This window comes from Microcebus murinus, chromosome 16 (assembly GCF_040939455.1).
Source record: "Microcebus murinus isolate Inina chromosome 16, M.murinus_Inina_mat1.0, whole genome shotgun sequence".
Lineage (NCBI taxonomy): Eukaryota > Metazoa > Chordata > Mammalia > Primates > Cheirogaleidae > Microcebus > Microcebus murinus.
Genome location: NC_134119.1, coordinates 16,052,731 through 16,070,494, shown reverse-complemented (window position 1 = coordinate 16,070,494; position 17,764 = coordinate 16,052,731). Strand labels below are relative to the sequence as shown.

Below are 17,764 nucleotides of genomic sequence, written 5' to 3'. Positions count from 1 at the left end.
CAGAGGCTCATTTTTTGTGGATAGGCACACTGTTCAGATAGAAGAAAAATTATTTTGTCCTAATTACTTCACAAAATAAACCAGAGATTCTAATGAGCAGGCCAGGATAAATATTTTGCTTGACATAATCAAATTAGTTTATAAGAATCCAAGGAAAGCCAGGTGATTTTATTTCTATGCAACTTTTGCATGGAGCTCTGGTACTCGTATGCAGATATTTACACATTACAGAGGAAAAGTATTTGATGTGTAGGTCTTTGTGTACATCTTTTGTTCAGACCCATTAGAACTTTTACACCAAAGTGAGCTCCTGTCGCCACCGCAGATAGTAGTCAGAGGCTACCTCTCTTACTAGATGCATTTTGTAGACCTCCCGGCTTAAAACTATCTTCCAAGATAATCACCCATTCAGTTTTATACTTTATATTCACCTCCAATTTTGGTGCACAGTGTTTTTGCCAGCTGTACTTTCCTTTTCATTTACTTAACACATCCCTCTATTTATTGGCTATTTCCTCAAGACAAATCTTCCTTAAGAATTCAAGATTTGCCATCATTGATGAATTCATGCGTCAAAGCTCAGCAGCTAACTCCTTAAAAATAGTCTGGAAAATCTTGTAGAATGGCAGTGTCACTGGCATTGAGACATAGATTTTTATACTTATTTTTAACCTTGGTGGGGTCATGGATCCCTAATGAGAATATGATGGAAGCTATCTCCCCCTGTAAAGAAAAATATATGAATATATATGTTCTTTTTTTTTTTTTTTTTTTTTGGCAAATGTTTGCAGACCCCTAGAGTTTACCCAGAGATCTCTCAGGGTTAAGAACTTTTATTCAAAAGGATTTGCGGATTCCTAGAATATCAGGGATATACTAGGGTTAAGAACTTTTGTTCTAAGGAGATGTCTTAGAGATCATATTGTGATTTAACATTTCAATATTTTTTATTAAAAATTCAATAGTTTCATCTTTGTCATCACAGGTTAAATCCACACCTGTACTAGTCCGTGTGGATACGTGTAATTAACTGCATGAAAGGTGACCTACTTTTTTGATATTTCTGTTTTATGGGTTTTTCAATTTATTATAATCTATTTAAATATTTCTTTAAAGCCTTTTTCAACTTTCTAAATGCACTTTTTAATTTATGAAAGTGTTTCTTTTTTATTCTTGTTAATCTCAAAAGCACATCTATCTATAGACCTTTGGCTTGAATATTTAATATTTGCATTTGAAAAAATTCTTTAAATATGACATCGACCTTAAAGATTCTGAAAGTCAGGATCTGAATATAATTTTAATTCCAGTCCTCTGCTATTAAAATAACATTGACTGAATCTCAGAATTAGGTAATAACTGTTTTACTTTTTTTGAACATTACCAAATGATAATTTTTAGAATTGAATAAAATGCAAATCCAATATGCAGCTACAATTTTCATGGTAGTTTATAGAACTTACATTGAAATAGCAAGCTCTTTTAGTGACCATATATATATATATATACACACACACACACCGGTGTCATAGTCCATTTAGGCTGGTAAAAGAAAACACCATAAATTGAGTGGCCTATAAACAATAGAAATTTATTTCTCACAGTTCTGGAGGCCGTTCAATGTCCAAGATCAAGGCACCAGCAGCTTTGGTGTCTGGTGAGGGCCCACTTTCTGGTTCATAGATGGTGCTTTTAGCTGTATCCTCACATGGTAGAAAGGGCAATGGAGTTCTCTGGGGCCCTTTTTTAAAAAGGCACTAATCCCAATTATGAGGGCTCCACTTTCATGACCCAATCACCTTCCAAAGGCCCCACACTTCCTAATGCTATCACCTTGGGGCTTAGAACTTCAGCATATGAATTTTAAGGGGGGACACACACATTGAGACCATAACAACTAAATGTATTTTCGCTGTCATTATGAATAATGATTTCATATGCACATACAGTGCAGCTTTCCTCACCTCCCTAAGCAGAAAAACTACACTACTATTTCAAATTTAAACAACTAATAAGCATGATGTAACAGGACTTACAATTTAAAACATACAGGATTGAATCCAGCCTTGCTAAAGTTTATGAAACTGGAAATTCGGATGGCCCTAGTAATAGAGTAACTTCAGTGGAAGCAATCTTCCATAGCTACCTGTTACCTGGTTATTTATGAATGCTGTCGTGAGCTTATATAGCACATTTCCTCTTACTTTTATTGATATGTGTAGAGGTAGAACCATTTCTGGAGAAAGGTGTCACACATAAGAAGGAGTCAAGCTTGTGGGTTTGGTGATGGGTCATATTGATATAAAATCCTTGTATCATATAAAGACATATATATTTTTATACACATAGACTACACTAAAAGGGCCCATTTCTAAGATGCATATTATTGCATATACTTTATTTCTAATATCAGAACACATCTTAGAAAAATTTATTGTTATAGTTCATCTGGCAGCATTTTTTCTTTTTTTTTTAATTTCGGCATATTATGAGGGTACAAATTTTAAGGTTTCAATAAATGCCCTTTCTCCCCTCCCCCCACAAGTCTGATTCTCCAGCATGACCATCCAACAGATGGTGCACATGTCACTCATTATGTATGTATATACCCGGCCCCTCTCCCCTCCCCCCTCCCCAATACCCTGTTACTGTAGTACCTATGTGTCCACTTAGGTGCTACTCAGCTAATACCAGTTTGCTGGTGAGTATATGTGGTGCTTGTTTTTCCATTCTTGGGATACTTCACTCAGAAGTATGGGTTCCAGCTCTAACCAGGAAAATATAAGATGTGCTATATCACCGTTGTTTCTTAGAGCTGAATAGTACTCCATGGTATACATATACCACATTTTATTAATCCATTCTTGGATTGATGGGCACTTGGGCTGTTTCCACAGCCTTGCAATTATGAATTGTGCTGCTATAAACATTCGAGTGCAAGTGTCTTTCTTGTAGAGTGTCATTGGATCTTTTGGGTAGATGCCCAGCAATGGAATCGCTGGATCAAATGGTAGATTCACTTGTATCGCTTTAAGGTATCTCCATATTGCTTTCCACAGAGGTTGAACTAGTTTGCAGTCCCACCAGCAGTGTAGGAGTGTTCCTCTCCCTCCACATCCACGCCAGCATTTGTTATTTGGAGACTTTTTGATAAAGGCCATTCTCACTGGAGTTAAGTGATATCTCATTGTGGTTTTGATTTGCATTTCCCTCATGATTAGAGATGATGAGCATTTTTTCATATGTTTGTTGGCCATTCTTCTGTCTTCTTTAGAAAAGTTTCTGTTCAAGTCCTTTGCCCACTTTTTAATAGGGTTATTTGATTTTTTCTTGCTGATTTTCGTGAGTTCTAAGTATATTCTAGTTATCAGCCCTTTATCGGATACATAGGATGCAAAAATTTTCTCCCATTATGTAGGTTGTCTGTTTACTGTCATGACTGTTTCTTTGGCTGTGCAGAAGCTTTGTAGTTTGATCATGTCCCATTTATTTATTTTTGTTGCTGCTGAGATTGCCTTTGGGGACTTCATAAACTCTTTGCCCAGGCCGATGTCTAGGAGAGTGTTTCCAACTTTTTCCTCTAGAATTCTAATGGTTTCATATCTTAGGTCTAAGTCTGTTATCCAGCGTGAGTTGATTTTTGTGAGAGGTGAAAGGTGTGGGTCCTGTTTTAGCCTTCTACAAGTGGCTATCCAGTTTTCCCAGCACCATTTATTGAAAAGGGATTCTTTTCCCCAGTGTATGTTTTTGTCTGCTTTGTCAAATATTAGATGGCTATATGAGGATGGTTTTATATCAGGATTCTCATATCTGTTCCACTGGTCAATAATCCTATTTTTGTGCCAATATCAGATTGTTTTAATTACAACAGCTTTGTAGTATAGTTTGATATCTGGCATATTAATGCCTCCCATTTTGTTTTTGTTGCCTAGAATTGCTCTTGATATTCGGGGTCTTTTTTGGTTCCATACGAAGCGCAAAACTATTTTTTCTATATCTGTGAAGAATGCTGATGGGATTTTAATAGGTATTGTGTTGAATCTGTAGATCAGTTTGGGTAGTATAGACATTTTAATGATGTTGAGTCTGCTGATCCACGAGCAGGGAATGGATTTCCATCTGTTTACATCCTCTGCTATTTCCTTCCTCAGTGTTTCATAGTTCTCCCTGTAGAGGTCTTTTACCTCCTTGGTTAAATATATTCCTAGGTACTTTAATTTCTTTGTGCTATTGTGAAGGGTACTGAGTCTTTAATTTGGTTCTCGATTTGTATGTTGTTGGCGTATACAAATGCCTCTGATTTCTATGTATTGATTTTGTATCCTGAGACTTTGCTAAATTCATTTATCAGTTCCAGGAGTTTCCTGGTTGAATCTTTGGGGTTTTCTAAATATAATATCATATCATCAGCAAACAGTGAAAGTTTGATCTCTTCTGCCCCTATTTGGATACCTTTAATTCCACTTTCCTGTCTGATTGCTGTAGCCAGGACTTCCAACACTATATTGAATAGAAGTGTGGAGATAGTGGGCAGCCTTGTCTGGTTCCAGTTCTAAGTGGGAATGCTTTCAGTTTTTCCCCCATTCAGTATGATGTTGGCTATGGGTCTGTCATATATGGCTTGTATCATTTTTAGGTATGTCCCTTCTATGCCTATTTTCTTAAGTGTTCGTATCATGAAAGGGTGTTGAATTTTGTCAAAAGCTTTTTCTGCATCTATTGAGAGAATCATGTGGTCTTTGTTTTTGCTTCTGTTTATGTGGTGAATTGCATTTATAGATTTACATATGTTGAACCATCACTGCATCCCTGGGATGAAGCCCACTTGGTCATGATGGATTATTTTTTTGATGAGCATCTGGATTTGGTTAGCTAAGATTTTCTTGAAAATTTTTGCATCTATATTCATTAGGGATATTGGTCTGTAGTTTTCTTTTTTTGTTGGATTCTTTCCTGGTTTTGGTATCAGAGTAATATTCTCTTCATAAAAGGTGTCGGGGAGGTTTCCGTTCTTCTCGATGTTGTGGAATAGTTTCTGCAAGATAGGTACTAGTTCTTCTTTGTAAGTGTGGTAAAATTCCGGTGTGAAGCCATCTGGACCGGGACTTTTCTTTTTAGGGAGATTTTGAATTGCTGCTTCTATTTCAGCTGTTGAGATTGGTCTGTTCAGGGAATCTATTTCTTCCTGGTTGAGCCTAGGGAGGCTGTGTGTTTCTAGAAATTTGTCCATTTCCTCCACATTTTCCAGTTTGTGTGAATAAAGATTTTTGTAGTACTCATAAATTATATCTTGTATCTCTTTGGGATCAGTTGTGATATCTCCTTTTTTGTTTCTGATGGAGCTTATTAGAGATTTCTCTTTTCTGCTTTTCATTAGCTTAGCCAGTGATGTGTCAATTTTGTGTATTTTTTCAAAGAACCAACTTTTTGGTTTGTTAATCTCCTGAATAGCTTCCCTGTTTTCAATTTCATTTAGTTCTGATTTGATCTTATTGATTTCACTCCTTCTGCTGGGTTTGGGGCTGGTCTGTTCTTCTTTTTCCAGCTCTTTGAGTCGTTTCATTAGATTGTCTATTTGTGATGTTTTTGATTTTTGGTTATAGGCATTTATGGAGATAAACTTTCCTCTCAGAACTGCTTTAGCTGTGTCCCAGAGGACTTGATAACTTGTCTCTCCATTGTCATTTTCTTCATCGAATTTTTTTATTTCTGTCTTGATTTCTTCATTTATGAAGTAATCATTTAGCAGGAGGTTGTTTAATTTCCACGTTCTTGTGTAGAAAGGTGAGTTTCTGTTAGGGTTGATTTCTAGTTTTATTCCACTGTGATCTGAGAAGATACATGGTATGATTTCTATTTTTTTAAATTTCTTGAGGTTTACTTTGTGTCCTAGGATATGGTCAATCTTAGAGAATGTCCCGTGAGCTGATGAGAAGAATGTATATTCAGTGGATTTGGGGTAGAATGTCCTGTAAATGTCAGTCAGACCCGATTGTTCTAGAGTTTTGTTTAAGTCCATTATTTCTTTATTAATTTTCTGTTTGGAGGATCTGTCTTGAGCCGTCAGTGGGGTGTTGAAATCTCCGGCGATTATGGAGTTGCTATTAATCCATTTGCTTAGATCCAGTGAGGTTTGCTTTATGAAACTGGGTGCACCTAAGTTGGGTGCATATATATTTAAAATTGTTATCTCTTCTTGTTGAACTGCGCCCTTCACCATTATATAATGACCCTCTTTGTCTTTCACTACTTTTGTTGGTTTAAAAACTAAATCGTCTGAAATTAGAACTGCCACGCCAGCCTTCTTCTGGCTTCCACTTGCCTGGAATACTGATCTCCACCCTTTTACTTTTAGTCTATATGCATCCTTGCAGGTTAGATGTGTTTCCTGAAGACAGCATTGACTTGGCCTGTATTTTCTTATCCATTCAGCCAGCCTATGTCTCTTGAGTGGAGAGTTTAAGCCATTCACATTTATTGAGAGAACTGATAGGTAAGGTAGATTACTGATCATTCTGTTGGGTTGGATGTTGTTGCTTTGATTTCTCTCTTGATCCATAGAGATATCTGGCCTTTAATCTTTGGGTGTTGGTTTTTTTTTTTTTTTTTTTAATATTCGTGAGTTTCTATTAGGGTGTTCCGTGTGTAACACTGTTTTGAGTACTTCTTGTAGGGCTGGTCTTGTCTTGGTGAATTCTCTGAGGCTTTGCTTGTCTGGGAATGTCTTTATTTCTCCTTCATATATGAAGCTTAGTTTTGCAGGTAATAAGATTCTAGGCTGGGCATTGTTTTGTTTCAGAAGAGTAAGAGTGGGGCCCCAGTCTCTCCTTGCTTGTAAAGTCTCATTAGAGAAGTCTGGTGTTATTTGTATTGGCTTTCCCTTGTAGGTTACTTGCTTCTTTCTTCTTACAGCTCTTAGAAGGGCCTCTTTAGTTGATACTTTGGTCAGTCTGATGACTGCATGGCGTGACGTCTTCCTGTTTGCATTGAATCTCCCAGGGGTCCTCTGGGCTTCTTGAACTTGTATATCAAGATTTTGAGCAAGGCCTGGGAAATTTTCCTCTATTATATCTTCAAAAAGCTTGTCCAGCCCTTCAGTGTTGTCTTCTTCCCCTTCTGCTAACCCTATGATCCTCACGTTAGGTTTTTTCACATAATCCCACAGCTCTTGTAGGCTTTGCTCTTTTCTCTTGTTTCTCTGCTCTATCTCTGTGACTGATTTATTTAATTGGAAGGTGTTATCTTCAATCTCTGAGATTCTTTCTTCTGTTTGATCTACCCTGTTCTTGAGACTTTCCACAGTATTTTGTAATTCCCTGAGTTGATTCTTCATCTCCAGGACTTCGGTTAAAGTTTTCTTCACTGTGTTGATCTCTTTAGTGAACCTTTGTTCCATATCCTGGAGGCTTTTTGTGGTTTCTTTGTGTTGGTTATTGAGTTGTTGTTGCAGGTCGGTGAGTGTTCTTATGATTCACATTCAAAATTCCTCTTCTGTCATTTCAGTTGCCAGGTTTTGGTTGTTGTCTGTTTCTAAGGGGCTGGTGCTCCTCTTTGGGGGTGTGTTTTCCCTTTGTTTCTTCATATTTCTGGAGTTTCTTTGCTGATTTCTTCCCATTTTGCTCAGTTGTTGTTTTTTTCCTTTAGGTTTTCGTTTGGGTATTCACACGTCTTGTTTAGTTTCTGAGCCAGTAGGTGGAGTTGCTCTCTGGCGGCAGCCGTCGCTGGGGTGGTGTCTGCAGGTCTCTCTACCCGCTGGGGAGCCAGCAGTCCGAGATGTAGTGGAGGGGAAACAGCCAGTTACCCTACCCTTCCTGCTGGTCTCCGGGCCATTCCGGCGGCCTCCCATCTTCTGTCTCCTTAATTACACAGGTGGAGATAGATGGCAGGAACGGGAGCAGTTCCTATCTCAGCTCCACCCCCAAGGCGGGGCTAGAAACTTTGGAACTGAAGGCCCAGCCCCAAGTCACCAGAGTGGGTGGGTCGTAACGTCTCTCTGACTTGTATTCACCAAAGGCTGCTTCCTACTAGTCTCGGCCCTGCCCAGGCAAACTCCAGGGTCTGGACACCGAACGCAGAAGACCTGTGCAGATAGAGACTGGCCTGAAGCCGGCAGGCCCGTAGCCAATCCCACGGAATCCCGTCTTCTGTCCCTTTAATTGCACAGGTGGAGATAAGCGGTAGGAATGGGAACAATTCCTATCTCAGCTCTGCCCCCAAGTCGGGGACAGAGACTTTGGAGCCAAAGGCTCAGCCACAAGACACTGGAGCGTGGTGGGCGTAAAGACTCTCTGCCTTATAGCCACTAAGGGCAGTCTCCCAGGAGGCTTAGCCCTGCCCAGGCGGGCTCCGCACTCTGGACAGAGAGCGCAGGAGACCTGTGCAGGGAGAGACTGACCAGAGGCAGGCAGGCAGTCAATGGGCAGCATTTTTTGTTATACAAAGTAATAGTGCAAATAATAATTGATGATTCTTAGGTTCCATGAAATGCATTATAGAGAAATAAGATTATACAGAAGGTGCCTTTACTATTAAAGCAACTCTCCAAGACAATTGAAATGAAAGGGGCAATTTCCTAATGATACACATTTTAGTGACAAAACAGGTATTATCCAGTGATTAAATCTTTAAATGCTTTCACACATCTTATGTGAATCATTAGAACATAAACTTATAAAATCAATGTAAATAACCTTTTAAAAGATATTTCTTATGTAATATTTAGTACAAAAGCATAATTTTTATGTAAATTAGAAAGAATAATGAATTATTATTCAATTTCATAATGAATAAATTTTAACTATATGCAAAATCTTGAATAATCCTAAAATTTAATGACTATTGCACAAGACTAAGTATGGAATAATACCATTTTTTATAAACAAGTAAAACTAAAACACTATTGAATTTAAAATTTAGCCTGATCCAGATAGTACCTTTTTCAGTCATTGTTTATTTTCAGTGTTGATGTAGAAAAAAGTATTCAAAGAATTTTTTTCTGGCAGTCCACATCTTAGCTCCAAAATTAAAAGGGCATATTTTAATGGGAGCTGCTTTAAAACAATTTGACATGAGTGAGATAACAGTTTGGAAAATGTGTCTGTGCTCAGTTTTGCTTCCAAATTTGGACTTTTAGACTTATTGTCAGTCTCAGAAAGAAGTAAGAAGCAATGCAGATAATTAAACATTTGCCTTGGGGGAATTATTTGCAGTTAATTAAAACCACATACTTCGGGTGTATACTTGCTTCACTGGTTATTAAAATTGAATCATATGTTAACTACCCAGGTTTCTCACTTGTCCATCAAATCCTGCTTGTGGCAGGTTCAAGAAACAAACTTTCTCACAATATTCCAAACCATATTGTTTAAAGCTATCTCCCAGTTTTCAAAAGGGGGGAGAGAGAGAGAGAAAGAGGAGGGAGAGGGAAAAAAAGAAAGAATGATGTATTTTAGAATTTCATCTGATTCAGCTCTGTTAGGGAGTCAAAACTCAACTGAAAGATATAAACTCAGTAGAAAACTCATTTGTGAGTAACAGAAGTGTTGGTCTACCATCCCAGCTTTCTCCCTGACCACATGCTTACAAAATTAGCTCATGCCTTTTAGATTATCTTCAGATCACTTCCCTTTTAGCTACATGAAAAAATATCTACTAGATGTAAACTCCACAAGGGCAGAGATTTGGTATTTAGTTTCCTATTGGCTTCCCAGCATCAAGAACAGTGTCTGGCATATACTTGGCTCTTAATAAATATTTTTTTAAATGAATGAAAGACCTATTTTCTGTCTTCCTGCTGGTCCAGTCACAGGCTCTTATCTGATGCTTTTTTTAAAGAGCCTCCAGAGGGGCCTCAAACATTCAAAGCTGGCCCTTTTCTAGCTTTGCAGTAGTCCATAGTCACAGAATCCTTTTAGCTATGTTACTTCCTGTAAAGTATATCCTATAATAAAAAAAGATGAATGTATGCTGATTTCACATTTGAATGTGCTATGCAAGGGAGGAAATGACATTGCACAGAACAGAAGGTCTGCATTCCCTCGTTGCTGTTACTCTACTGGTACAGTTCCTGAGGAAGATGAACTTAATTACCTCTGGATTTCAAGACTCTATATCTGACTTTTTCAACAGTTCAAGACTCCCATATGTGAACCACCATAGTAATGAAAGCATTAAGAACATTAAAATTAGATGTTCCTTTAATCTTCTGTATTTTGCCTTCCTTTCATATCCTTTCCTATAATTTTAAGACTTTCTCTAATGCATAAAGACTGCTTCTATTTTCTTCTCTGCTGCAAAAAGTCCCAACTACTGCTCTACCTTTGTACGCTTTGTGCAGAGATATGCGGTACTATAAGAAAAGCTTATTTATTAATGAAAATATTAAACATAAATCGGTCGTTAGCCTTGGAAGCTGCTCTATTTCCTAGTTAAAAATGCTGACTACAGGTTTTGCTTGTTTGCTGCCAGATTCTGTAAAGGATGACAATATTGCAAAAGACAATGAAGTAACAGATCATTCTGCATGTGACCAAGATCATTCCAATGGTAAGTTATAAAATCCTTTATTAGTTTCCCCACACCCTGCTTGGGAATATATGTTTAAAAAAAAAACAGATTTGAGTTTTTCTGAGAACAAAAGTAGAATTGTGATAATATTTTATTAGCAATGAATACCAGCAGATTGATAGCTGCCCTCTTTAGATGGGACTTTTGATCTCCACAATCCTCATCACTCATTTTTGTAAAAGCCTGGCTTGATTTATTCTGTTTATTGTTTCATGCCTGAATTCTATAAGCACTGGGTTTGCAGCTACTGAAATGAATGTGTGATAACAATTAGAATAAGTATTCTCATTGGAGAATATTAAGATTAAGTCCAAGAGATTAAATCTACATATCCGTCGAATACCAAGAAGAGACAATAGAACAAATAGAAATGAAACAATCTTTGGAAAATAACAGAAAAAAAAAATTTACTAATGCAAACCAGTTCCCCAGTTCAATACATGAGAGTATACATTATAGCTATAGGCAAAGATAATGGGAATTCAAGTGAGAACAGACACCTGTAGCCTCATGGACTATTTGAAGATAAGTGGTAAAGAAAGGCTTTTTAAGCATATAAGAAAGTCAAAATCAGGTAATAAGCAAAATCACCAAAATCAGATTAGCCTTAGCCTCCTTCTTTCACAACTCTGAACACTAGAAGAAAATGGAATAACATTTCCAGAGCTCTAAAAGACATAGTTTCTATATTTAGTGAAGTTATTATTCATTCATGAAGTTAAGAGTAATACTTTCTCAGGAACACAAAGATTAAGAAAATATACCACTTAAGTATCCTTTATTAACAAACTAACAGAAGGCCTGAGCAAAAATACTAAATATAAAAAAGGAAAGCAAAATTCAAGACTGAGAAAGGTATAGTTGGAAAAGACTATATGGTAATAGACTAATTGAATGTATGGAAATGTTGAAATAATAAAATAATTTTGAAATAACATTTCAAAATTAGTGTCAAAATATGTTCCTAAATGTGTTTTTAACTTCGAAATCTATAGTATTTGTTGTTTAAAAATGAGCAAGTTTAAGGAGATACCTTTTTCTATAATGGAAGTCTAAATAATTTAGGACATTTCTTTCACTGAAGACACCTAGACAAAAAATATATATTTATATTATATATTATACATATTTATATTGTATACCATGTTGTATATTACATATTATTATATAGTATATACAGAGAAAGAGAAGCTGTTTAAAGGTATCAGTGAGCTAATAAGATAGTGAAGAATTGGCAAGCTAAGTTCTGAGAGAAGATGAATCTCCAATATGGGAGCACAGAATTTGAAACTATTTTTAATCTTATGGCATATGCTGATTCCCCAAAAAGTATCTGGAGTCCCATTTTTAAAAAAGGGAGGGTACCCTGATAAATCCCCTGTGTTTTAGGTTGAAACCCTAAAGATATGTAGCCTAGCAGGAAAAATGAACCAGCAGATCAGCCTCCTGAAAGACCAATGCCCAATTTTGAATCACTTCAATCTCTAAATTAAATTATGACCAGCCCAGATTGCTAGTCCCCGCAGGCACCTAAGAAAATAAATGTAAAATATTTCTGGAAGCAAAATGAAGTGCCGTAGGCTTCAAAATATTTATATAAGTAATTTGCAAAATATAATCTCCAGCACACAAGTACAAAAAATATCCAGAAAAAAATGAGGAAAGAAGGTGACATCAATAACAAAACAGAGAAGAGAAGTAAGCTCATGAGCTGAAAATATTAGAGTTATAAATACAAAACATAAAATAATTATGCTGAGTATATACAATGGGATAAAGATAAGATTGAAAATTTAGCTGAGAACTAGAAATTCAAAACAAAAAATTTAAAGGAAAGAAAGTCTAGAAGTAAAAGATGCTATACTTAGAAGTTAAGAATTCAATGAATGGATTTATGGTTTAACAACATATTAGACACAGGTGAAAGAGAATTGTGAACTAGAATATATTCAAAATAACAACAGTAGGGAAAAAGGGATGGCAAACACTAAGGAAAGAGAAAAGATATTGAGGATCTAATTACAAAGTCTATCATAAGTAATTGTTGTCCCAGATAGCAAAGACAAAAAGAACCGGACAGAACCAGTATTTGTAGAAATTATGGTGAAAAATGGCCTACATTGATGAAGGACAGGAAGCCAAATATTCCAAAAAGCCTTTGAACTCCAAGAAGAATGAATAAAAATAAATCCACAACAAGGCCCCTTCACAGTAAAACTGCTAAAAGTCAAAGGTAAACCATCTAAAAAGCAATCTTTAAACACTTGTAGTGATAACTAATTTTTCAGTAGATGTAATAGAAATAAAAAGACAATACAACAAAATAGCTGTGGATCAATAATTCTAAACCCAGGGGAAAATTATGGTTTGAAAGTAAAGGTTAATTAAGGAAATTTTGGACAAAAAAAAAAAAGGCATCACCAGAGAAAGAAAAAAGTTCATCACCAGAGAATTCTGTTGTTCTATAGAAAGATATTAATCCCAGATAGAAGGTCAAAGATAAAGAAAAGAGTTAAGAACGAGGTAAATGGTAACTAGATAAGTCTAAATGAATATTGATGGTATAAATCAATAATAATAATGCCTTGAGGGAGTTAAGATCTACATAATGTTAAAATATACCATAATAATAGCGTTTATTAGGATGAGGTAAATTAAATCAAAGTGTTCTAATGTTTTTCTGCTAACATGGTAAGTAAACATACCAATTAGTGTTGAAATGGTGTAAGTCTCAGTGATGCCTGAGAGTCAGGCAATGCTGAGCCCTATGATTGACTTCCTGGAGAGAGCTTCCAGGCCATGGTGCAGAGAGGAAGAACCCAGGCAGAGCCCAGTGGACTTCCCAAATTGAGAAGATAGAGCTGAGAGTCCTAGGAGGCCAAGGTAGCTAGAGTTTGCAAGGCAGAGTTCTGAAGAGGAAAGAGCTCCACAAAAGGAATGTTCTAAAAAACCCCTCAAGTCTTCGGCTGAGTACCGATCAGTTTACACGTGAGAGGAAACGACCCAAGAACACTAAAAGATCCGAGAGAATAATACCTGGAGCTTACACAAGGCTGGAAATGGGAGTACCTGTTCCCACTAGCCAGACTGGAAAACCTAAAAATTCATTGAACACTCAGAATGTTTTTGCCTCAGTAGTGGAGCAAAACAGGCAGTAGATTCAATGCTGTTCTTGTCCTCCCCAGCACAGCTTCAACACGAGTTGAAATCTCTGACAGTGAATATAGGAAGGAGAGACAGAAAAAATATTTGAAGTAAAAATGGCTAAAATTTTTTACTAATTTGATGAAATTATCAATCCATATATCTGAGTTTTATGACCCTGAAGCACAAGAAACATAAAGAGAATTATACCTAAGCTTATAATCAACTTGCTCAACACCAGCAATAAAGAGAAAAGCCTCAAAAATGATCAGAGAAGTGGCAAATTATTTACAAAAGAACAAAGATAAGAATGAAGCAAATGTCTTGTCAGAAACTACAAGCTACAATCGCGTGCAAAAACATGGATGAATCTCATAATTGTAATGTTAAAGAAGATATGAAAGCGTACATATTGTACAATTTCATTCATATCAAGATTAAAAAGCAGGAAAAATAATTCATATTTAGAAAGGCATGTTTAGCTGGGAAAACAATAAAGAAAATCTAGGTAATGATTCCTATGACAGGTGTTTGTTGATTAAACTTTGGTGACTGGGGAGGAGGCACTCCCTGGGAGGGGGCCAAAAGGGGGCTTCCAGGATGGATGGTAACTATAGAAATACATCGTTTTTGTCTTTGCTTATTGTTATTTAATTGATCTCTGTATTTTAGTGTGCTTTTCTATAGATATGTTACAATTTTATAAAATGGTTGAAAGAGAAAGAAAGAAAAAGGGAGAAAATAAAGAAAGGAAGTAGAGACACAAGGAAGTACCAATGACAGGGGTTATAAACAAGGTTCTGGTGAAGCAGGGAGAGTTGCACATAAGGCTGAATTCCATAGAGACAACTCAAAAACTAAAAATCCTACTGTGTTTTGGGTCCTGTCAATGTAAGTTAGCTTTTAGAATATCTTTGAAAAATTGTATAATAACCACAAATAGAATTAAATCACAGTGGATTAAAGGAAGATTTCTAAATTTCCCAAAAAGATTATATTAAACATGAGAGTGTATTCAGCAATGCAAATAATAATTTTTTAAAAGCTAACAGCATAAAAGCAGAATGTGCCAAACAAGATGACTGAACACAAGCAAATAGTTATTAAAGTAACCTAATTACACTTATTGTCATAAGTGTAAAACCCATGATGATTGAGTTAAATTCAATAAAATTATAAAGATTTAAAAATATAAATTGAGAGAAGGATACATTTGGGAAGTGAACATCAAAGAAAAAATACATGAAAAACTACTTTAGAATCTCTCCAGTCAGAATACTAGCAGTGTCTCAAGTGAGAAAGAGTTGGTCATTTTATATTGACAAAAATTTAAATCTCTGATTAAATATAATAGTGATGGGTCTTTATGTGTCAGATGGCATGGCAGTATACAATATAAATAAAAACCCATTGGAAATGCAATTGGGAGTTCACAGATACAATATTATCAGTCAATGACAGAACAAATAGACTAAAAATGACATGGAATGTTTGAAAAATGTGATTAACAGCATAGTCCTGTTATAGGAACAGACAGGCTGATCAATGAAACAGACTGAAGAGTTTAGAAATAGACCCAAGTAGATCTGGGAGTTCAGTACCTATTCCTGCTGACATTTCTGGCTGACAGATGACTCAATAAATGGCATTAAGACAACTAGTTGGCCATTTGGAAAAATAAGCTGAATCCCAAACTCATTCTTTACACCAACATAAATTCCAGAAGGAGCAAAGATGAAACATAAAAATGAAACTATAAAAATACTGGAGCAAAAGAACCAAAGGTTATTATTCAGCACTAAAAGGAAATGAACTATCAAACCATGAAAAGACACGTAGGAAACTTAAGTGCATATTACTAAGTGAAAAAAGCCAATCTGGAAAGGCTACACACTGTATAATTGCAATGATATGAAATTCAGAAAAAGGCAAAACTATGGGGACAGTGAAAAAAGTAGTGATTGCCAGGGGTTGAGGTGGGATGAAGGGATAAACAGGAGGAACACAGAGGATTGTTAGGGCAGTGAAAATATTCTGTATGACATTCAGCGGGGATTCATGTCCTTATAAAATTTGTCCAAACCCATAGAATGTACAGCTCCAAGAGTGAACCCTAATGTAAGTTATGGACTTTGGTAGGGGTTATATGGGACATCCCTGTACCTCCTCTCAATTTTGCTGTGAACCTAAAACTGCTCCAAAAAATAATGTCTTTCTAAAAACAAAATGATAGAAAGGGTTGTTTTAAAAAAGAAAAAAAGGTACTACTTTTTGAACTATAAATACATACTTGCGGACACATGATTGTATGCATACATGTTATAGAATATACACATATATGTAATAATGTATACATATTTCAGCATATATTATAAAAGAGGAAAATGACTAAATTAGAGTATTTAAGTTTTGACACAATAAAGGTTATAATCAAATTCTAAAGAAAAAATAGTGGGAAAAATATTCTCACATAAATGACAAAGCTAATTTTCTTATTTGAAAAAAAGGCTTCTTGAATCAGTAAGACAAAAAAATAAACAACTCGAGAAACATGCTCAAAGGACTCAATTATAATTCACAGAAAAAAAATTACAGACTGTATAAAGATGAAGAGATACACTATCTCCTTATTACTTAGAGAGATGCAAATAAAATAGCAGTGCAGTAGCTTCTCTTTGAGAATATCAGGTAAGTTTAAGTAGAATTGAAAATACCCAAAATTAGTGGGAATAGGGTTTCCAAACACACTCACTCAGTATTGGTGGAGACTGAAGGGCACAACCTTCTCATCAGCAATTTTGGCAAAACCTAATAAAAGGTAAAATGTTCATACTTTGATGGAAAAATTATGCTTCACAGATTTATCCTAAAGTAACACCCACTCAGAGTATGGAGATATTTCTTCACTAAAATGTTCATTGCAATATTTTGTGTTTAATGGCAAAGAATAATTGAAAACGTCTGAAAGTTCATCTGTAACATGTAATATTATGGATCTTTTCAAAATAAGATTTATGAACAAATTGTAATGATAGTGGATGATGCTTATTAAAACATGGAACAAAAAAGGAGGAGTCAAAGTGTAAATATATTTTGATCTCAGAATTTATTAACATATGTTCATATGTCTGTATCTATGTGTGTATATACACACACATACATGTTTACAAACACACAGATCAGTACTTATACATATGCATGTATATGTATATACTATATGTATGCACACACACATATAAGAGAAAGATGGCAATTCACAATATTAAAACTAGCCATGCTTTCATTGTAAAATTATCCACAATTCTCAATCTATGTGTTTTTCAGTGTACCTATAAGGAAACTAGGAAAATAAGGTGTATTGGCCCCAGGAGAAAACCAAGGATGTCTAGATGATAATAAAATTCACACTAGTATGGATTTAACTCTTGCTCTTCATCTGGGGTATTTTTAGACATTGTAAAGTTTTGAATATTAGTAGCAATCAAGCTGCAAATTTAACAAAAAGATGCACTTATCGATTATCTCTTAAAAATAAGCATCAAAGAAACAAAGTGTTTGTTCTTAGGAAAATCTGAGCATCTGATAATTTGCAAGCAATAAAACTATAGGGTTGTTGCTATTGTTCAAAAACACTCCATTTACAAAGTGAGTTTAGGTTTATCCCCTAGAAATGCTTAATTCCAGACTGATGTCCCCAGACCAATTTTTATGCAAATTAATTAAAGCTAAAGCATTAGCTTGAGCCAAACTTAATTACTAAGCTTCCAAGAAACAATCATATGATCTCTTTCTAAAGAAAGTGAATGGATTTTTGGATTATCTATTCTAATGGCCCCCCCTCCCATCAGTATGGATGGTTGAGTCCACTGTATGAAAAATATATACATCAACTGTGGAATTCTTTGTGTTCTTTTGTTTCCTCCGCAGGAGGGATTAGGGCAGAGGACAGCGGGGGAAATTCAACTAGTCTGAATGTGGAGACTAGTTGAATTATAGCGAGCAAATATAAAGCTCGCCCCCATGGGGCCAAGTAAGCAAGATGGAAGGAATAATG

At 35.8% G+C, this 17,764-nt stretch overlaps 1 protein-coding gene across 1 annotated transcript in view; it reads left to right on the top strand.

Annotated features, from left to right (window-relative positions):
• MACROD2 (mono-ADP ribosylhydrolase 2) overlaps nt 1-17,764 on the top strand; it is a 1,812,973-nt gene that overhangs the window by 1,721,319 nt on the left and 73,890 nt on the right. Inside the window, 1 exon segment of the mRNA XM_076010917.1 lies at nt 10,468-10,545. Coding sequence (XP_075867032.1) covers nt 10,468-10,545 — 78 coding nt within the window.